General features: G+C 44.6%; 4 protein-coding genes across 10 annotated transcripts; 2 read left to right on the top strand and 2 right to left on the bottom strand.

The window, feature by feature from the left end:
- Nucleotides 1–1,628: 1,628 nt before the first annotated feature.
- LOC306796808 (zona pellucida sperm-binding protein 3-like) lies at nt 1,629–3,916 on the bottom strand (the record flags this gene model as incomplete). Its single annotated transcript, XM_079295876.1, has 7 exons — nt 1,629–1,874; nt 1,981–2,063; nt 2,151–2,268; nt 2,458–2,632; nt 2,858–2,961; nt 3,311–3,429; nt 3,635–3,916. The coding sequence occupies 7 exons, from the start codon at nt 3,914–3,916 to the stop codon at nt 1,712–1,714; spliced, it is 1,044 nt and encodes a 347-aa protein (XP_079152002.1). The 3' UTR covers nt 1,629–1,711.
- Nucleotides 3,917–4,228: 312 nt separating this feature from the next.
- cnpy4 (canopy FGF signaling regulator 4) lies at nt 4,229–7,761 on the bottom strand. Of its 2 annotated transcripts, none has more exons than XM_079295495.1 (6): nt 7,626–7,761; nt 5,587–5,713; nt 5,394–5,490; nt 5,112–5,234; nt 4,808–4,925; nt 4,229–4,635 (listed from the first exon to the last, which is right to left on the bottom strand). In XM_079295495.1, coding segments are annotated over exons 1-6 (579 nt in total). In that variant the 5' UTR covers nt 7,627–7,761; the 3' UTR covers nt 4,229–4,522. The 2 variants fall into 2 exon arrangements, with proteins under 2 accessions (XP_079151621.1, XP_079151620.1); XM_079295494.1 differs by lacking the exon at nt 7,626–7,761 and adding an exon at nt 5,885–6,156.
- Nucleotides 7,762–7,801: 40 nt separating this feature from the next.
- LOC306796524 (calpain-5) lies at nt 7,802–14,624 on the top strand. Of its 5 annotated transcripts, XM_079295492.1 has the most exons (14): nt 7,812–7,927; nt 8,007–8,150; nt 9,007–9,190; nt 10,808–10,939; nt 11,020–11,231; nt 11,468–11,660; nt 11,769–11,956; nt 12,311–12,388; nt 12,516–12,945; nt 13,025–13,147; nt 13,249–13,445; nt 13,786–13,904; nt 14,003–14,139; nt 14,230–14,624. In XM_079295492.1, the coding sequence occupies exons 3-14, from the start codon at nt 9,026–9,028 to the stop codon at nt 14,404–14,406; spliced, it is 2,151 nt and encodes a 716-aa protein (XP_079151618.1). In that variant the 5' UTR covers nt 7,812–7,927; nt 8,007–8,150; nt 9,007–9,025; the 3' UTR covers nt 14,407–14,624. The 5 variants fall into 5 exon arrangements, with proteins under 5 accessions (XP_079151617.1, XP_079151616.1, XP_079151618.1 ...); XM_079295490.1 differs by having other exon boundaries at nt 7,804–7,927; nt 8,078–8,150; nt 11,468–11,956; XM_079295489.1 differs by having other exon boundaries at nt 11,468–11,956.
- A 675-nt stretch (nt 14,625–15,299) lies between these two features.
- LOC306796420 (transmembrane protein 272) lies at nt 15,300–20,074 on the top strand. 2 transcript variants are annotated; one of them, XM_079295321.1, is made up of 5 exons: nt 15,300–15,526; nt 17,620–17,693; nt 17,799–17,849; nt 17,995–18,201; nt 18,796–20,074. In XM_079295321.1, exons 2-5 carry the CDS (start codon nt 17,642–17,644, stop codon nt 19,002–19,004), a joined length of 519 nt encoding a protein of 172 aa, XP_079151447.1. In that variant the 5' UTR covers nt 15,300–15,526; nt 17,620–17,641; the 3' UTR covers nt 19,005–20,074. The 2 variants fall into 2 exon arrangements, with proteins under 2 accessions (XP_079151447.1, XP_079151448.1); XM_079295322.1 differs by lacking the exon at nt 15,300–15,526 and having other exon boundaries at nt 17,600–17,693.
- The last annotated feature ends 190 nt before the right edge of the window (nt 20,075–20,264 follow it).

Below are 20,264 nucleotides of genomic sequence, written 5' to 3'. Positions count from 1 at the left end.
ATCGAGGTGGAGAGGCTGTAAGAAGACCCTCTTTTAACGTGGAGATGTATCTCACACGTCCGGTCCGTTTCAGGGGGTCGCCCTCCGTCATCGAGGTAGATCTTCAAGGAGCTCGTATTCTCTCCCCTCTGACCTTCTCCAGTGTGTACGGCAGTGGAGTGGAAGGAAACGATGGACAGACTCTTGACACAAACTGTCCTGAACCTGCAACAGGGATCTCTCATCGATCTCAAGCATCACCTCTGGACACGAGACGTTAGCACAACAAAAAGATCTACAAAGAGTATTTTCCTGATGGTAACGATGATTTTGTTTTACTGCAACAAGACGGATGTCTGCAATATAAAAACCTTGACTGAAGGCTCTAAATCACGGTTGGCAAAAACAGCAGAGTGGCAAATGATGCCATGAATCCAAATGCAATGTTTTAGTTTTTTCCAAGCTTCCCTCACTTTGTGCTGGCAGGTGTTGGATGGAGAAGGGGAGCAGACTTTTGTTGCTGCGAAGGAAAACTCACTAAATAAAATGATTTGAACACGCTGCGTTTAAGGATCAAAGGGTCAAGAGAAAAGCGCAGAAGGAACCAAGTTTAGAATCCAGAACCTTTCACAGTAAAGAGCAACCTCCTGTTTGTACATAACATGCACGCTTTTGGCCATTATCAACCTTTATGCGTACGCAATAGCTCAAAAATCAAAGCAGGTACCGAAATAAGAATGAAAAAACTGAGTGCAAATGAGAAACTGCAGCTTGTCCAACTAAAGGAGGTCAAACTTTGTCAAATTACTAAATCACTTCCAATGTCAACACTATTATTACGGTATGACAATATGATGTAGGGTCTTAGTGGCATCTATAGCGGGAGTTTTATCCTCAAAAGAAGTCAAGCAATGCATGAGTGGTGTTGACAGATGTTTGATATTTAAAGTTGTGTCATATGTTGAAATAAAAAACCACAAATGCATTTCAAAAACTGAACTAATGGTTACACATGTCAAGCCCTCGTTTGTCTGACTTCACCAGCCGGCTAGCATCGGTTACAATGCAAAGATGAAAGCCGCCATGATGAAAGCAAATCAGACCGCAGACTTTCATCAGCCAACATACGAGTCCAAACAGTGGCGTGATTACCAGGCAGCGCGGCCTGCGAGGTTGGACATGGGTGACTATAATGTCACATGATTACTGGTAAAAGCTTCAAACAGGAGGAGCACCACCATCTGAGAAAAGAGGCTAAAAACATACCCCCAAAAAAAGCATTAAATTCCCTTAAAAAATACCAATATTTGCTGGTAATAATTGTGCAAATATTCCAACATCCATCTGAGTTTCATGACACTAATACAAATATTTAAAAAAAACATATTTACAGTATATTTCCCATGAATCTGCAGGTCAAGAGTCTGAAAATAAAACATAAAAGGACAAATGCTCCAGCAACACTTTATTACACACCATATTGTAAAAGGTTCAGGTGTGCCAGGACCCCCTACTCCAGTCTGCAGATCAAACAATTCATTTTTTCTCATATTTCACAGATACTTATGTTTATTGAACTCAATCACTTCAACACAGATGTTTGTGTTTTAAACCGGAGAAATATCATTGGACCCAAATTGGTTCGGCGCAGCTCTGCAAGGACATAAAATCTGAGTTAAGTTGATCATTTCATGGCTCACAAACTGATTTATACACAGAGTATTCAGTACTACTACGGAGCAGTACGAGTATTAGACGCACTACCAGTTTGTCTGGGCTTGGTTGTGATCATCAGCGCCCTCTTGTGGTTGGACTTGGCACCACTGATGTCATTTGTCTCCTTCACTCTGCTGCAGCTCCCACAAACACCGTCATCACCATCCACTGACCTCCACCTGACGGGTAAAAACACAACGGTTTATATTTTGATGTCACTGTTTTTTAGGATAAGTTCAGCATTGTTGACAGAAATAACAGATACAACATTGAGGTGAAACAGACCTCCCACTCATAAACCAACAAGCCTTTTTCACTGGGTGCTTGTTTGAACGGGGCTCTGCTTCCAGGTAGCATGTTATGTATATCTACAGGAGACAGTACAACACACACGTTAGGCATTAGTCTTTAAACTGTAGATTATTAAATGAACAAGAAGTGAACCTGGTTCTGACAGTGTGTCGGTGGTCCTGGTGGAAGAGGAAAGGTTCAAGTCGAATGTGGAGCAGTTCGCCCTGGACTCTGGGCAGGAAACGGGAGCTCGAGCCGTCCAGCTGCGAGTCTGTAAAACATCTGCAAAGAGCAGGCATGTCCTTATCAGATTGCAGTAATTTGGGCGAATTTCATAAGAATGGTACACACAAGCCGAACAGAGTCATGCATTGCAATGAGGGCCACCCGATTCCGTTCAAAGGAAGTAGTTTTCATTTGTAAAATTAATTGCAGGAACTTCTGCAGACATTAAGACGTAAAAGGACTCACCCGTGGTGGTCTATGAAGGGGTATCTGGGGTAAGAAGTCACATCGGAGGTCAGAGTAGCCACACAGCTGTCTGCATACAGACGCAGAGGAAGGTGACGATGATCCACAGAGGCCTCCATGTTGACCACGTCACCCAGGAAGTAAAGGGACGACTTCCTCTCACTGCTCCAGTCACCTGAGGAATGAAAACCCCCCCAAAAAATATCTGTACGTTTCACGAAAATATAACTTTTATTTGCCAATGAGAACATAAAAACAGGTCCTGCATCTGACTCATATGGATAAGAAACAGTGACACATATAACAGGTTATAAAAACATGCAACACGGGACCTCAATGGCCTCTTTGTGCGCCTTTGTTTCACATTTTTCAAAGAGGTCATGTTTAGAAACCAACTGACGTGTCATGAGCCTGAGGTGGAAGTCCAGGTCCAGATGTGTTGACTGGATGGCGATCGGGGGACTCCAGGTTGGTTTCAGGGCCCGGCTGCTCACTGTGTACCTCCTGCAAGGTAGAGGGACTTCAACAGAAATCCTTTCCATATCTATCCCAGAAACTAGTCGGAAAACGAATAATTAACAGCAGAAATTACCCTCACAGTAACCATAAACTATTTCAATTTACATAGAGGCATTTGAGATTTACAATAAACAAGTGTGAATCTATCCTGTGAGGCTGAAAACTTAAGCTGATTTTAGGACTTTTACTTTGAAGGTTTTATACAGAAAAGTGTGTTCTCTGTCTTATTTCCATCTTCCCCTTTAAAGCACGTCGTACTTGCGGCTTAATACAGTTTGCTTGCTATTCCAACTATACCCAGCACCCGGGACCATCGTGTTTGTGTGAATGGCACCTTGCATATCCACACTGGACCGGAATAGCAGCTCCTTCTGCTCGCAACATGCCTCCAGGTGATGCTGGAGGAGGAGAGTACAGCAGCAGGTTGTTGTAGAGCACAGCACTCTGGGTAAACTACACACAAGAGATACAGGGACACACACAAAGCACCATCAATACTAATCCACGAGATGGCAGCATTAAGCAATGATCCAGCTGAGTTCTGTTGCATTGGGAGGATTCATGACTAAAGTGTGGTTTTCTGGCTCTTTTACTTCGAAATTTGCTGACTCCACAGTAAAACCAGTGGAACATTTTGATTATTAAGAGGCTCACCAACCGTCACTTTACTCCCACACTCAGTCAGAGGCGCTCTGATGATGTACTCCCCATTTCCAGACACTCTGGCCGTGCAGTGATCTCGCAGGGCACTGAAAGGGCCGAGCCTCAAGTGCGTGGGCTCCACAGGCCGGCCCGGGTCAAACAGATCCGCTTTCATCACAACCTCCATGCTGTCCTCGTGACATTTCAACACCAACGTCTCGACCTCGTGACCGCCGACGGGATCCCCAAAGTGAGGTCCGTTTGTCTCGTGCAAAGAGTCGGCCTCGAGGGCGGCCATCTCCGAGAAAGACAGGAAAAGAGGTTCGGTCTGGTATGTGTAGCACTGGATTGTCACTAATCTAGACAGAATGTAGAGAGGAAGTGTGAAGCACAGAGGAGCAAGAGGCATTGTGGTGGCGGTGCGTTGAAAACGTCTCTTCTGGTTCAGTCTCCTAATGTGGCCGTCAACATGAGCAACGAGGAACACACCTGAAACTCATCATCCTTGATTAGCAACCTGCAGCATCACAAAAAAAACAATCTGCGTTCATGTTATTTTGGGACGTTTTTCTGGAACACAATGCAGAAAAAACAACTGTATGTCCAAAAGTGTTGTTAAAAAAAGCATTTTATTCACAATGAAAAACTGTACATATTGCATTTAATGGCTGTAATTTGTGGTAAACATACTGATGTGTACCATATTGCTTGCATAAGGAGAGCTGTAACAGCGTGTACACGTAATATAACACTGTAAAGGACAAGATTTGCCACCAGAATGACCATAAAAATGTTGGTAAAAATGCTACAATAGTGTCATAATAGATATTTCTTTGCAGTTTGTAGCTGAAATTGAGGTTATTCAGTTGCCTTCTGTGTTTTCCCTTTCTTGGAAACATTTCCCTCACAGCTCCCCAGCGTCATGCGTTGTCTCCTCCTCTTGCGTGCTGTCACCTTCTGCCTCCTTGTCCCCTCTTTTGGTCCCCATGTCTCCTTTCCACGCCTCCTTTATACATTCTGAGGGAGAAAAACTAAACCAATCAAAAGGAGGTTTGAGTGACACAGTTTATGTTCGGCAGAGGAAGGAGTGACCGGAGTTCTTGATAACACACTTATTATTTAAAAGCCTTTGAATACGTGAAGCTAGAACGTTGGATGAGACACCGTCTTTGGGCCACGCGTCGTCTACCTTGCTCCGAGGTCTTGAGGACGTGGTTCGTACAGAGGAAGTTCTCCAGCCGCTGGTCCTGATGATGGAAGTACCAGTCCTCCACGACGTCCTCGTACCGCTCCAGCATCGTCTCGCACTGAACACACACACACACGTGTTAAAAGTTTAAATGGCCTTCCTCTGTTTTTGACTCACCTTTTGGAGATATTACTTGAAATAAAAGCATTTATGTTACACTGAGGGCTGTGCAATACCTTTTAAATTTAAACAATGAAAAGTTTGATTGTGTTTCAACATTTACAACAGTCACACACACACACACCTGTTTTTTCATGTCCGACACCTCTACAGAGGGTTCGTCCCACAGCTCAAACGGCAGACCCAGATCCACTTTAACTCCTTTGTGGACCAGGTTCTTCAGAGTGGCCATGGTCTGACTGGTGCCCTGCAAAACATACAAACCAGCTGGATGGCACTTTGATATTACCAAAGACGTGTGCACAAAACATAAGCACGGTAACGGGGGTGGATTTGTCTTTTAACGTGGAACACACTGAATTCAATGAAAGGGAGACACGTCTCAAAGCAGACGGATCTAAGTCACCTTGGCATATCGGAGGCTGCCGGGCCTCTCCGCGTGGACGCTGTACTGAAGGATGCGTTCACATATGTCGTCCACCGCCTCAGTCAGCCGGGTTTCCCTTGGGGTCAGAATACAGGTTTAAATGCTGGTTATTTACTTGCAATGTCTCGACTCCAGGGTGTCTTCCTCTTCCTATTAAAGTGACTTCACGTACGAGGTGTTGTATTTAATCTTTCTTCTTCTCTTGCCCGTGTCCAGCACCTCTCCGACCTCCAGGACTTCTTTGGAGCGACCGGTTTTCTCCAGCGCGTCCTGCAGCTCCACCGTTAAAAACTTACACACTGACAGACGGTAGAAACAGAGGAATTAATCCATTTTAAAACGATTTACATGTCAGAGGGTTTGTGCATACGCTCGAGGACACAAAACCATGCAAACGCGTGCCATACCGCTGTTATAAAGGCACGTAAATAGCATCATAACAGCTGGCTGGTGTCACTTCTTCGTCCTACCTTCGCATTTATTCGGCAGTCTCTCGTCTTCTTCTGCTGTAACAGGACACAAGACACTCAACAAAACTAGGATATAAAGTTTCATCGCAACAGTTTGTTCTTAAACTTTCAGGCGAGACAAAAGTTTAATATCTCGGCAGCCACATCGGCAAGTTGGAGCTGCGCATGCGTAGCATATCTCAAACAGACACGGCTAGTAGATGCCTGGTGGTTGGATTTCAGGGAAGATTGTCGATAGAAGAAAACGCCGTTCGCGCTTCATGAGAAAATAAAGCCTATTTATTTCATTATGTTGCGCTTTTTACCTCCACCCTTCACTTCTTTCATTAATATTATTTTATTCAGTTGAAACATATTTATTCTAATGTTAGTTAGCTCTTACGCCCATTTGCGTGACTTATCATGACTGTGTTTTGAGTAATTTTACACACATTTACTGGGTTCATTGGTTGGTATAGTTGTGAAGAACTCATGAAAATCTAATATACGGTCATGTATGAACGAATCTATTATTAATATACAGTATAAAAAATCTGTACATGTTTACATATCTAGTATTATTGTAGAAATGCATATCATGCTAATATATTATACGATGTATTATACATAGCAGGCTATACTAATTTATTCAACAGTAGAGTATTACATTTTTTTATTGTATATACCTAATAAGTTAAACAAAAATGTGGCTATGCATGACTTAATATGTAGTAAGCCTATAATACATACATCTATTAAATATGTTGTCATATCAGAAAAGAGGCTGCGGTATTTAAATATAAAGTAGGTTCTGCAAAAGTAATTTCTTAATCAGAAACATAAAACCAATGGCAATAAGTCAAGAATAAGCACATATAAAATAATTCCATATTTTGGGATAACAACTGGATGAAAAAACAACAAACAAATAATACATTTCATGAAAGGTTTCATGAAATATATGGGCAACAAGACACTTTTATTCTTTTGAGGTTTTGATACTAATTGTCCCTTTATTTACATGTTGCTATGTCAACTGCTTTTCAATTGTGATGGATTGGATCTTTGGCTTATTTTGTTTCCGAACAAAAGGCATTCAGCTGAAACAGAGTTGCTGCTTCGGGTCGATCACACAGGAATTGGGGATGATTAGCTTGTCATTTGGCAGCGAGGTGGTTAAAATAGAAGGCACGTGCCTCTTGGTTTCTCAGGTGTCAGGGGAAACACACTCGACAGTCAACAGATACCCGAGGAGTCTGTGCGGGAGAAGATAGAGAGGAGAGGAGGGAAGAGGAGAGACCAAAAAGATAAGACGGAAAACTAGGAGAGAGGGGAAGTGTGGACCATGTCAACATGAGAACAGAAAAGCTGCGAGATACGAGGGAAGGAAAAGAAGAAGCTCATCACCAACCAGAAGTGAGTGACACACACACTCATATGTTCTCCAGCTGCAGAACAGTTTGCACACAGAGGATAAAGTGTTCATCTTAAGTGTCTGAAACTCAAGAGTAACTGCAGTGACTGTGGTATTTGAATGGCTTCCATGGCTGTAATTGTGTGTCATGTTACACTGTCTGTCTATTGTCTGTGTGGAGGGGGATAAAGTTACAGCAGTGTCACCCTGCGCTGTAAGTCAAGGCTGTATGCACATCACATCATAATAGATGGTGTCAGGGAACTTGCAGTGCTCACACCAAGCTGTACTTTTACTCTGCAGCTTCATTCATAGAGTAGTTTTCTTTTTGTATTATTATTAACTCACTTTTTTTTTTCTGATTTCATATTTTTTTTTCCATCCAGGTCGAGTAAAACAAATCTCGAAGATGTCACTGGGTTAAGTGTCCGGAGGGGATGAATCGGACGCAGGAGAAAGTGTCTCTCGGCTATTCACAGCTGACTCTGGCAAAAAGAAGAACAAGAAGAACGAGATGACAAATGCTGGTGATTTGTGCCATTCTGCATCGGACAAATTAGGATTCCCTCAGTGACCGAAGGAGGACATGGTCCAGGAGCTTAGATTCATCTCAGGAAAGCAAGTGGATGAACTTCTAGTCTGACTTTAAGGTAACAGATATTTACCTTTTTTTCTACATTTGCTCTCTGCATTTGTGTCATGAATTTGTGATGCTTTCATTAATCATAGATCGTGAACGAGTGTTACCTTCACATGTTCTCCCCGTGTTCGTCCGTCTCTCTGCATAAATATGACACAAGAAAAGCAAAACCCCGCTGATTGATGACACTGACCTGTGAGGTATCTGCAGACCCAAGCTCCTGCAGACGCAAGGTTTCGTCTCTGTTTTCCCTCTCTGCACAGCAAGACCCTCAGTTGACCCCGCCATCAACACACACACACACACACACACACACACACACACACACACACACCTGGCATACTCTCGTCGACACACACACCAGTTGATGCTCACACATGCTGCTGACTCAGGGACCCCAGCAGTTCATATCACTGATGACTAAAACTGTAGCATTACCTTACTGCTGCCCTCACCCTATCCCCAACACACACACACACACACACACACACACACACACACACACACACACACACACACACACACACACACACACACACACACACACACACACACACACACACACACACACACACACACACACTGACCCTGCAGGACCTCCAGCGACACCGGCTTTCCTATTTTAAGTGGTGTTTAACTACTTTAGGCAATTTAAATGTAAATGTTTTTATTCGAGATATTTTTAAACGCTATAACGGACACATTACTTCTGTGTTTAGTCAACCCAGCCTATGTATTTTGCGGACTGTTGCTGGTTCAGTCAGCCATGAACACATTACTCACCAGCATATCAGCACACAGACTGTTTGTCTTGTGATTAATATGCAAACAAAGATAATCAGCGTTAAAGCAAGTTCACAAATGAGCTTCTCTTTCTTAAAACAAACACCATGACCAAGACAGACGCTGTTCTTTGAATAACTGTGCTGCTCTTTTGTGTAATTACTCTTTTACTTTGACACATTGCTGTTTTAATTTGAAATTCACATACGATGTTCTATAAATATGCGGACAGTGCTGCTTGATGCTCTTTTCCACATCAACTGTTCATCTGCCCCATTCCTCATCTTCTTCTCACCCGTCCTGAAGCCTCTCCTCTCCCGCCGCTATGCCCGAACGAGTGAACCGTTTCCAGGGTCAACGCTTTCACAAGCTGAGGCGTTCCTGCCTGCGTCGAGGGGCGCTCTTCAAGGATCCCCTGTTCCCCACCACCGCACAGTCCCTCTTCTACAAGAGGGAGCCCCCGCCGGGACTGACCTGGAAGAGGCCGATGGTGAGTGCGACGCGAAGGGAGAAGCTCTTCCCTGAAATTGTAGCAAATAGATTTCTGAATTGTTATTTTTACTCGTCCGCATTGCCACGTGTTCGCAGTTCAAACCAGTTCAAACAACAGCAAAGAGTTATTTTACAAATAGATCTCCTCTCCTCCCTCATCTAAATCGAGAGGCCGGAGCAGCATGCCACGTTTCCATCAGATTAGGTTTAATTAAAGTCGTTTCTATTATAGGAGAGGCGTCAGGCAGTGAGACCTTGAGTGGTGCGGGATGCCGATGGACCGCTCTATTGGTGTGTGTGTGTGTGTGTGTACAGCTGAGTTTGGAAAAAAAGCAGCAGCCAATTTAAATAGCCCAGGTGTTTTTAGCCCAGTGTTGAGATGATGGGTGTAGCTGTGTATAAGTATCAGTGTTTATTGTTGCTACAGCAAGCGCGGCCTTTAATGGGCGTTTAAAGTCAAGGTTCAATTATTTATTGTCCAGTGTCAATGGCCAAAAAAGCATTTTTTTAGAAATGCAATACTTTTGAAGACTTTTGAAGACCTGCAGATGCTATGAATTCACGGTCCAAATTGATCTCCAAATTTAGAAACGCTGGTTATATTTTGTTCAGCAGTCCGTGAAGTTCATTCAGTGTGAGGGCCAAACCTCCGGCGCTCTTAATGTGAAACCATGCTGCCGATTCATTTGCTGATTCAGGGCAGAAGAGAAGGCGGTTGATGTTAATGTGTTCCTAATGCTACACTCAGGTATTTTAAGCGTGTATCAACAGGGAGTCGTATGATAGGTTGACATCTGTCGCCTCCCTCTGCTGACACACACACACAGAAACACAGAAACAGCATGGACTCACTCTATAACCTCCTATTAACTTCCCGAGGTGGCCTCATACTTGTTATTAAGTTGATATCATCACAAGGAAGGTTCATATCTTGTCTGGAGTTACATGTAATGCCGTTAGGACCACTGAGTGTGTATTTGTGTGTCCAGCAGCACCTCCGCTGTCACCTGACCCTGTCCAAACTGACATCAACAGATCCACACAGACAGGCTCTGACTCCTCAGCAGTGCTCTGACACTCACAGGCCTCTTGAAACACTGACACTACAAACTGCTGCAATCATGAACCAGCGTTTGTTTAAAGCTGCTGATATCATCAATGTTTACATGTCAACAATGGATCAAATGTGCCATGTGAAAGGGGTAAAACACACAGAGAATTATCACCTGACTCTGCAGTTTTCTCAGATCTACGGAGCATTTTCGCATTTTCTGACCCGCAACTTTACCTCATTTTAGTTCAGTCTCCTCGCTCTCGTCAGCATTGTTTCATGCAGCGGCAGGCAGATGGATTTTAAGGCCCATTGTGCGCTATACAGCACCAAGTAACAGAAGTCAGCGACTACAGCGAACCTTCATTTAGCAGCCTGATATTTGGAGCGGAAAACAGAACAAAAGGGAGACAGAGTATTAGACTTCCATGTGTCAGGTGACCAAAAACATGACTTCAAATGAATGCCAATGTTTCTGTCTGTGTGATTTATACAATTAATGTAGGTTTAATGTGTCTTTCTTTGAAAGAAACTTGAAGTCTCTTTCTCCTAAACACACCACAGGAGATATGTAAGGACCCCCGTCTGTTTGTTGACGGCATCAGCACTCGGGACTTGCACCAAGGCAGTCTGGGTAACTGCTGGATGGTGGCTGCCATTTCCTGCTTAGCGTCTGAGCCATCTCTGTGGAAGAAGGTTGAGTATTTGTTTTCCTCTTTGTCGTCCTATCCTCTTTTTCTTCCCTCATCTCATCTCCCTCCTCGCCTCCTCCCCAGGTGATCCCGGACCACGCGGGCCAGGAGTGGAATCCGAAGCACTCCGACCTGTACGCAGGCATCTTCCACTTCCGGTTCTGGAGACTCGGCCGGTGGACGGACGTCGTTGTGGACGACCGGCTGCCGGTCAGCGCGGACGGAGTGCTGCTCTTCTGCCGCTCGGCCACACCACGAGAGTTTTGGAGCGCCCTGCTGGAAAAGGCCTACGCCAAGTAAGGACTCGATTGCAGATTCCTCCCCTCTTTAGGATCCAGTCCAGTGTCAGTCACCTCCTAAAGCCCTACCAGCCCCAAGAGCCACATCAACTGTGGAAGCACATCAGCACCCAACTTAGTAACACAAATGCTCTAGTTCCAGCACAAACAAACACCTGTGGAGTGAGACATGGGAGAGGGAGAAGAGCGGAAAGTTATGAATCATTCAGTCAATCGATCTGGTTACTCTCCAGGCTAAACGGTTGCTACGAGGCCCTGGAAGGAGGAAACACGACCGAGGCGCTAATCGACTTCACCGGCGGGGTTTCGGAGCCCCTCAGCCTGGACCGTGAGGCCCTCAGCCTGCACAGCGATCAGAGGAGGGCGTTCTTCCAGACATTAGCTAAGGCTCATGAACGTAAAGCCCTCATCACCTGCTCCATACGGGTAGAGCCCAGTATCTCGGCGTATCTTCAAGCAAAAGAGACGCACTGTGTGTCAGAAATGCAGCGACTCGGAGCAGTTGAATGCGTTCTGATGTGTGTTATTTCTCAGCCAGCAGAGGGGGAGACAGTGGAGTCGGTGTTGGACTGTGGCCTGGTTCGAGGACACGCCTACGGGATCACAGCAGTGAGGAAGGTGAGGCTGGGGGAGACGGTGCCGGGCTGGACGTCCCGACTCTTCATGGTGCGCATGAGGAACCCGTGGGGGACCACACACTGGACGGGTGCCTGGAGTCAGGGGTAAGAACTCTGCGCTGGCTTCACCTGCCACATGTCCGGCTGCTGCTGAGTACATCAGACCTTTTGCTGGAGCCGTGGGAGAGTTTAACCGTGTCGGTCTGTTTTTTTACCACATTTTATAATTCCAATTCCCGACATTTTACAATAGTGTTGGAATCGTTTTACAAGATTCATCTGCCATTTACATTGTGAAAGTCTGAGAAACTCTGAAAATGGCCAAAATGGACCTATAAAGGCTTCCAGAAGTTGAAACGCTACTTGTACTTTTCACATGTCATTTGCAGTGTGTTGAACCCTGCAGCTCTGCATTCTTATGCCCCTGCTGCCTTTATTCTCCTTGCACGCCCCCTGCAGGTCACAGCAGTGGCAACAGATGAGTCGTGCAGACAGGGAGAAGACGGGCCTGATTGTCCGAGACGTGGGGGAGTTCTGGTAGAGTTTCATGCTTTATTATTATCATGGAAAGAACAAAAGTGGCCATGTAGCATGATTGAAATCTTGCTGATTCTTCATACTGTTATTGTCCAGCAAAAAATGAATCTCCTCTCCCGTTCCTCAGGATGAATTTGGAGGATTTCTGTCACTACTTCACAGACGTGGTGGTGTGCCGGCTGGGTGAGAGGGCTCTGCTGTGGCCGAGCTCTCACTGGAGGGAAGTGCGTCGCTACGGAGAGTGGGCTCGAGCTCCCACCACTGCGGGAACCCCTCCATCCACCGTCCTCCACAGCAAGCACGCGCTGAGCTTGGGGAAGAACAACACCAAACCCGGAGTGACCAAGCAGCGAGGTAACCGGAAGGAGGCCAGACTTGGGGAGAGTCAGCCGAAGAAGGGAGGGGAAGGAGGAAAGTGTGAGCGAGAGAAGGTTGTGAAAAAGGTGACAAAGGAAGACGACGGTGGAGAGGTGGGAGGATGGGAGGCACAGGTGGATAAGAGGAGTCGATGTGGAGGATGCATCAACCACAGAGACACTTTCCTGCACAATCCACAGGTAAAACTGATGTGGAAACTCTTAGTACGCGGTGAGTGCATGGATTCTTTGAACATGGTTTTTCTTGCTGACTCTCTAGTTCATGTTTGAGGTGAGAGGCAACGAGCAGGAGGTGCTGATCTGTCTGCAGCAGGAGGACAGGAGGATACAGAGGAAAGATGGAGGAGGAGAAAACCTGCCTATCGGCTTCGAGGTGCTGAAGGTGAGCAGTTCACGGACCGAAATGGGAACAAAGAGTTTCTTCCAGTTCTCACAGAAATAATGATTTACCCCCCCCACCCCCGCTGCATTGTGGTGGCCCAGGTGGAGGTGAACCGCTGCAGCCGGGTGCAGTGTGTGGTGGAGCAGGCGGCCAGCTCGGTGTACATGGACTCCCGCAGTGTGGCGCTGAGGGGGACTCTGGCTCCAGGCCGCTACGTCGTGCTGCCCACCACCTTCCTGCCGGGCGTCACAGGACGCTTCCTGCTACGCCTCTTCTGCCATTCCGATGTCAGACTCAGGTCTGTCACAGATGTTTTCACAGATGAAAATGTAAAATATTCACACCGTAAAGATGAAATCATTATGGTGTTGTAGTTTGCAAAGATACAGTGTATTTATTTCAATATTTCTACACCTTATTGCAAGAGTGCGTGACGTAGATGTTCCAAGTACTCTCACAATATGTTTATACTCCGAAAAAGAAAACCAAAAATGACAAATGATGCAACAAAAAACAATGAAAAAACACAAAGAAACTCAAAATATGAAAATATTGTGGATCATTTTTCACTTTTACGGGAACATTACTTTTCCTCACGCTCATCCTCCCTTTGTTCCATCTTTGTTGTGTGTGTGTAGGGAATTGAGGGAGGATTTGCCGTCTCCCTCTGTCTTCCAGTGTTTTCTACCTCAACCCACTGCGGTGACCACAGTCCACCTCCGCAGGGCTTCAGGACTCGGCCTTCCCAAACAGACAGGTGAGGAGGGCACCGTGTTCGTGGTTGCAGGCCTACACTTCTTCTCTTGTTCCTTCTTTACACCCTGCTGTGTTGTGTGTGTGTGTTATGATCCACAGCTCCAGATGTTTATGCCATAGTGCGCTGTGAGAATGACACCATCAGGACGCAAGTTTTCAAGGCGGAGGGAAACCCCGAGTTCAACCTCAGAGCCGTTTTCTACAGGAGATACCCCGGCACACCCATCTCTATTGAGGTTTGACACATCCATATTCCCCTCTCTTTCTCTCACACACACACACACACAGACAGTATCCGCACACAGTCAACCCTGTCTTGTGTGCAGTTGTGGAGCAGAGGTCGGCTGTGGGACTGCGTGCTCGGCGAGGGTCGACTCCAGACGGCAGAGTCCGAGAGGAGTCGGAGCCACGTGATCGATCTGCGAGGCGGCCAATCCCGTTCAGGATGCCGAGGGTGCGTCTACGTCGAGACGTCCTCCAGCGTCTGCCTCACAGACTTGTGATGAACAGAGCCGTCTGGTAACTTCCTCCCAGGACGACGTTGATGGACGAACGAATAAAAACAAAAACTTCAAGGATGAAGTCAAAGGCGTATTGTGTATTTCACTGTTCACTGTGTATGCTCTGTGGTGATCTGCTGGTCAGACGTGAAGGTGGGCATCCTTCATGATTTCAGCAGTCTAACAAAGGGGAATTTGAAACTGCTGCCAAAATAACTTTGTGTGCTATTATATTTAATGTCATTGCTGTTGTGTTTTCTTGTTGTCATTGAAAGTGTCACATGATTTTACAAATTATTTATCTTGTTCATGTGCTTGAGTTTTGTCATTTTTAATGGGCCAAATATGAAATGTTGCAGGATTTAAATGATGGAAGACTTCACATTTGAAATACCTATTTAAGGAGCACTTTCGCATTCAGCCCAGAGTCTTTTTATTCAAGTTTGCTGACCTCAGATGGCCTCATATCTTTTTATGATGAGACGAAACTGAAATCAGTTGTCAGACAACGTGCACTATTGAAGTGCAACTTTGTGAGGGTGAATGTCTTAAAATACATGAAAATGCAGCTGTTAGCTTTGAACTTTTCATTGCAAAAAGCCAAAAGAATCAAAGACAGACATGTTGCATTTTGAGACATTTTTAGTTATTATTTAATAACACTCACATACGGAAAGTAGCACAACATTTAAAAAGTATTTTTTTCACATTTTCTAACTTTGACGATATGGAGATTATGGAGATAAACTGCAACGTCACTGCGGCCGACAACAATCAGGAAGATCATTACAACTGTGCAGCCGCTATGTGGCCACACCTCTGTTCATGCAAACTACAGTTAAGAGAAAAGGCTCCGTCAGCATTTATCTGCTCTCAGCTGGCAGTATTTGATTATTATTTTAATAGCCGAATCTAAGTTCTTTTTTGTCGACGACAACCGACAAATATAGCCTACATTCTTTGGTCTATTATGTGTATGAGAGAAACATCAGCAGACCGCGTGAACGCCGCTCTGTCCATGCGCGCTCCCGAGGGGTGGAGGTTTGGCATCTCACGAGGCGCGCTGTCACAGCGCACACACACACACACAGAGGGTAGAGGTAAACTCCCGACTCAAGCAAAGGTAAGTGTCGGAGAATACAACGACCAACAGGGACTTTTCACCGCATTGCATCACGACTTACACACTTGTTTTTGCGGTTACATTTGCAGTTTAAACACGTGATCAGACTCCAGAAGTTGACTCGATGTCGGTGTGTTACCGGGGCGGAGAACGGTTAACGTTTGCGTAAAATGAGAGGCGAGGCCGCTGACGTTATCTTTTCAGGGTTGACGACCTGAAAAGGAAAGGCTCAGAGTTTTATTTGCATAAATAAAACACAACTATTTGTAAATACTTTGAAATTGGACCAACCCAATCAATGTTTCAGCTTCACGCGCGTCTGTTTTCATGTTCTAGTAAGCGCACAGGTTGTTTCTTGTTGATTATTGGTCAAACCTGCTTTGTTGGGAATGCAGTCAAACCTCTTGTCTGTACTTGAGAGAGAATTCTCTCACACAAGTGTGAACGTAAAACGGAGACAACAATGGGCTGAATGAAGCTTTTAGTTCCTTTTTAAAAAGTAGTTCCAGGACCAGTGGCGGCTGGTCAATAGAGGGCCATGGGGCATGGCCCCACCACGAGCCACACAACAAAAAAATGCTAATAATTTATTTAGCTTTTTAAAACAACGGGGACGGATCCAGCACCGACAGTTACAGGAGTGAGGGATGAGGAGGTAAGGAAACATGAGAACACCAGGGTAGGGAGTGAGGGATGAGGAGGTAAGGAAACATGAGAACACCAGGGTAGGGAGTGAGGGATGAGGAGGTAAGGAAACATGAGAACACCAGGACACACATGAGAACTCTGTCAAGCTACATATTAGACAAAGTGAACATCTTTTCTTCTACATAGTTGTCCTCAGTCTCATCTGCTTAACTTGGTCATGGAGGCATCAACATGTAATAGAGATGTTAAATTAACAGTGAAAACTCATCATAGCTTAATTTAACATATTCATAATTACACTTCATGTTTACTTCTCCTGATCTTTACCTCCTATAACAAGGTCCATAGGGGCATCTCAATAAATGAACATGTTATATTATATTATATTAGTGTTATTTACTGATTGTTTTTGTGTTGGAATACATGTTAAATATTTAACTGCCAAGTAATAATGCGTGTTTGATACTTACATTTTTTTTGCATGAAATCATACTGGGATGTTTGCTGAACTTGATAAGATGGCCCTACCTAGAACATTTTCCACCAGCCGCCACTGCCCAGGCCTGAAATTACCAGGACCTTGTTGACTATAGTTGAAAAAAGAAAATCTCACTGTGCACAACCTATTATGTATCTACTTGTTCTCCAGCTGTCTTCATCATTCTGAAACCACAACAAATGTGGAGGATGACTGAGTTTCACTTTCGCCTAGAAGAGGAAAACATTTTCTCAGTGACAAAACATAGACCGGGCAGGAATTTGGCGTAAACAGCATTGCTAATCTTGGAACCTATTTTAGTTGTACAGTGCTAGAGTTTACAGAGTGAATGTTTAGCTGATCAGTCAGAGAGATTGAGGGGAAATGACACAAAGCTGAAGGTATTTTTTAAACCCCCGCCCCTGTTCATGTCACTACATCTTGTGTGCTCATGTTTTCAATGGTGAACTAAATTGAATTCAGGCTGGGCTGAATTGTGGCTAAATGAACTGACCTGACCCAAGATTAGATCACTCCAATGAGCAGCAACATGCATGTATGACGGGTCTGTGCATCGTTCCTGGTCCTTAGAAACATACATTTAACACAAATGACATTTCTTTGAGTAATTTCCCTAAATGTTGAAAGGGAAACTCCACTGATTTTACACATCAAATTCAGATTACTCATCGTGAGAATTTAAGAAACAACCGGTCAATTGAAATTCCCTTCATCAACTGTTAATTGCAGCTTTTAGATAATCAAAAGGATAATCTGAACTCTACCTCTGTAAAACAGTGATGTTGCCTTTGATGGGAGCAACATCTTGTCTTCTTATGTCAACATTCTGAAAACCTTCGTCTTCTGGCCGATAAAAGATCTTTGAATAAAATGTTTCAGCATGCAGAACAATGTATAGAAGACCTGAGTCTACACTTCTCTCTCAGTTCTTGATCTTCCTCTGTAGGTGAGCGTCCCCAATACTCATAATGACAGACATCGATGTTATTCAAAGCATCCGCAGCAAACCCCAGGCACTCGGTGAGATCAACTGAACCATACACATTCCTGTTCTAGTTTCATTTGGTTTTGATAATGTGCAGAAAGGAGGCTGCAGGTGTCGAATTGTTTTCTTTCTTCTCGCAGCATCTTCAAAGATGGTAGTTTGTGTCATACCCGTTGCTCAGATTATCATCGGTGAGTGAGCGATTCACATTCAGACATTTTATTTGTGTTATTTGTTCCACTGAAATCTTACATATTGAAAATGTTGGAAAGTCAAAATGTATCCGCGTTAAATTAAATGCAACTAATCTCCTGTCGTCGACCACGCGTCCATCAGGTGCAATATATCTGGATGACTGTCCGCGGCAGCACTACATCCCCATCTATCTGATCGTGGCGGGAGTCTTTGGCCTGGTGCTGGCGGCGCTCTCCTGCCAGCCCTCCGGCAGTACCCCCGAAGACGGCACCCCCAACCCGCTCAGTCGAGTCTGCGCGACCTGGAACTCGTTGACAGCTGTGTTCCTCGTCTGCTGGTTCATAGCTGGTGAGTTGAAACAGCGGCGGGCTGACGAAGGAGCTCACGGGACGGAAGCACGACCGAAGACAAGTGCAAGTTGTAGTAACGCGTGTTGGCCATTAGATGTCCATCTATGTCTTCCATAGAGCCCCGCTGCCTTTTTTAGAATTGACACGGCTGCACACGGACATGTAAAGGGAGTTTAAAAAACTGGAAATGAGAATGTTGAAAGGAAACCCACTCCTTCTCTAAATAATCACAGCTTAACTACCAGCCCAGTGAGGTTCATTATACATCTTTTGAAACATATTAGGGGCTAAATGACATCCTAAAGGACACTGCTGTGGCCCCTGGGTGGTGCCATGAACCATTTCTTTCTCTCCTCATGTCATGTCGTGTCATCTCTCTACTATCAGTTCTTCAAAAAAAGCCCCAAAAATACAGAAAAACAGATTTGTATTTGTATAATTGACGCTGCTCAAAGCAATTGTCTTGAATAAAATCAAAGTTGGCTCAAACATCTGCAATACAATCAAATCATTGGGGCGCAGCGGGCCGTCATCCTCTCATCCAAAACAGGAAATGGCAGCACAGTTATCCTCTTCTCTTTCTTGCCTATAGGTAACGTGTGGATATACTCTATTTACAAGCCCAACTACATCAAGAACACAACAAGCGAGGATCCGTACTGCGACAGGACGCTCTACCTGTTCGCCTTCTGGACCACCACCTTAGTCTACATCCTGCTGGCTCTGTCCCTGGTTGGCGGCTGCTGTAGCCTGCTCTGCTGTTGCCTGTGTGGCCGAGCCGACGCAGACGACAACGTCTAGAGACGAGACAAACCAACGAGGGGACGGGATGCTAATGAGGCTGTCGATTGGTTGATATAGTGCGACACAAGACGAATCAGTTTCATCTTAACACCATGTCTCCCAGTGGCACTTCTAGTTGTTTCGACAGCCTCATTTAGAGTCGCACTTAACTCCAAGATGCTGTAGATTAGTGCTGGATGGTATGACCAAAAATGTGTATTACGGTATTTCTTAAGATTCTGTGGGTTTCACGGTGTTTTTTTTTTTCTTGACTGGGTTTTTATACAGGTTTTTATAGTGGCTCACTCTACTGTCAGGAGTACATAGAATATAAAAACATTTTAATGTCATGTAGAAAGGCTTTGATTACTGTAGGGTTTGCTCGTTTGTTCGTATAATGTTGACATAGCAGTTTGCAAGAAATGCTCATGTAGTCTATGATGCAAGCACAGACCAGGGTAACAGAAAGAAATACATAAATGAATCTAAATAAATAATCCTGGACCGATGGGAGTGTGTTAGCATCAGTCGTTGACTACATGCTGTTTAATATTCATTTATCCACCACGGTGGTTGAACAGGCAGTTTTAAAACATCCTGAGGTCAGAAATCACTCATTAGGAGAAACTATTTGATATAAATGGTCAGTTCCTTGAGTGTCTCAGCCTGGATTGCTAATGTAGTGTCTGCTAACATGATGTTTATAAGGCAATCATTTGACGTGCATGGAGTTCTTCTGGCTTGTGACCAAAAAAATGTATGAACACAGCTTTAGATAGAGTACATAAACTGTGTTCACCTCTGTGGAAATGAATGCTTCTCTTTGGTTTCTTTTTCTCAAGGAAATGTGTGGATTTACGCCATCTATGAACCCAGTTCAACAAGACAGTGTCCAACATGGATACCTACTGCGACAAGACCCTCTACCTGTTTGCTTTGTTTACCACCAACCTGTTCTACATCCTGCTAGGTTTCACCATTTTCATCAGCTGCTGCACATACCTTCTGTGTGCTGCTCGTTAAAAGACAACAAAACAACACGTATAGAGTTGTTGGTATGTAATGAAATTAAACATGGTTGAAATTCATCTGCGTTTCGTCAATTCATCAACAGGTGTGTTCCTTTTCAAATCATGTCCAATTAACTGAATTGAACACAGGTGGACTCTAATCAAGGTGTACAAACATCTCAAAGATGATGGGAGGCACCTGAGCTCCATTGCAAATGTCTGAGCAGAGGTGATGTGATATTTCATTTTTATACTTTTAATAAAGTTT

This window comes from Melanostigma gelatinosum (genome assembly GCF_949748355.1).
Source record: "Melanostigma gelatinosum genome assembly, chromosome: 23".
Lineage (NCBI taxonomy): Eukaryota > Metazoa > Chordata > Actinopteri > Perciformes > Zoarcidae > Melanostigma > Melanostigma gelatinosum.
The sequence above is the reverse complement of the archived record's forward strand: the minus strand, read 5'-3'. Positions and strand labels throughout refer to the sequence as shown.

Bases quoted from the DNA above. Each gene is read 5' to 3' on its own strand.
- LOC306796420 (XM_079295321.1), top strand. From the start codon at position 17,642: ATGACAGACATCGATGTTATTCAAAGCATCCGCAGCAAACCCCAGGCA. The intron at 17,850-17,994 runs GTGAGTGAGCGA...CGCGTCCATCAG, and splicing joins CGTTGCTCAGATTATCATCG to GTGCAATATATCTGGATGAC. The intron at 18,202-18,795 runs GTGAGTTGAAAC...TCTTGCCTATAG, and splicing joins CGTCTGCTGGTTCATAGCTG to GTAACGTGTGGATATACTCT.
- LOC306796524 (XM_079295491.1), top strand. From the start codon at position 9,026: ATGCCCGAACGAGTGAACCGTTTCCAGGGTCAACGCTTTCACAAGCTG. The intron at 12,946-13,024 runs GTAAAACTGATG...CTGACTCTCTAG, and splicing joins CTTTCCTGCACAATCCACAG to TTCATGTTTGAGGTGAGAGG. The intron at 13,446-13,785 runs GTCTGTCACAGA...GTGTGTGTGTAG, and splicing joins CATTCCGATGTCAGACTCAG to GGAATTGAGGGAGGATTTGC.
- cnpy4 (XM_079295494.1), bottom strand. From the start codon at position 5,969: ATGAAACTTTATATCCTAGTTTTGTTGAGTGTCTTGTGTCCTGTTACA. The intron at 5,714-5,884 runs GTAGGACGAAGA...ACCGTCTGTCAG, and splicing joins ACTGCCGAATAAATGCGAAG to TGTGTAAGTTTTTAACGGTG. The intron at 5,235-5,393 runs GTGACTTAGATC...TATGTTTTGCAG, and splicing joins GCAGCCTCCGATATGCCAAG to GGCACCAGTCAGACCATGGC.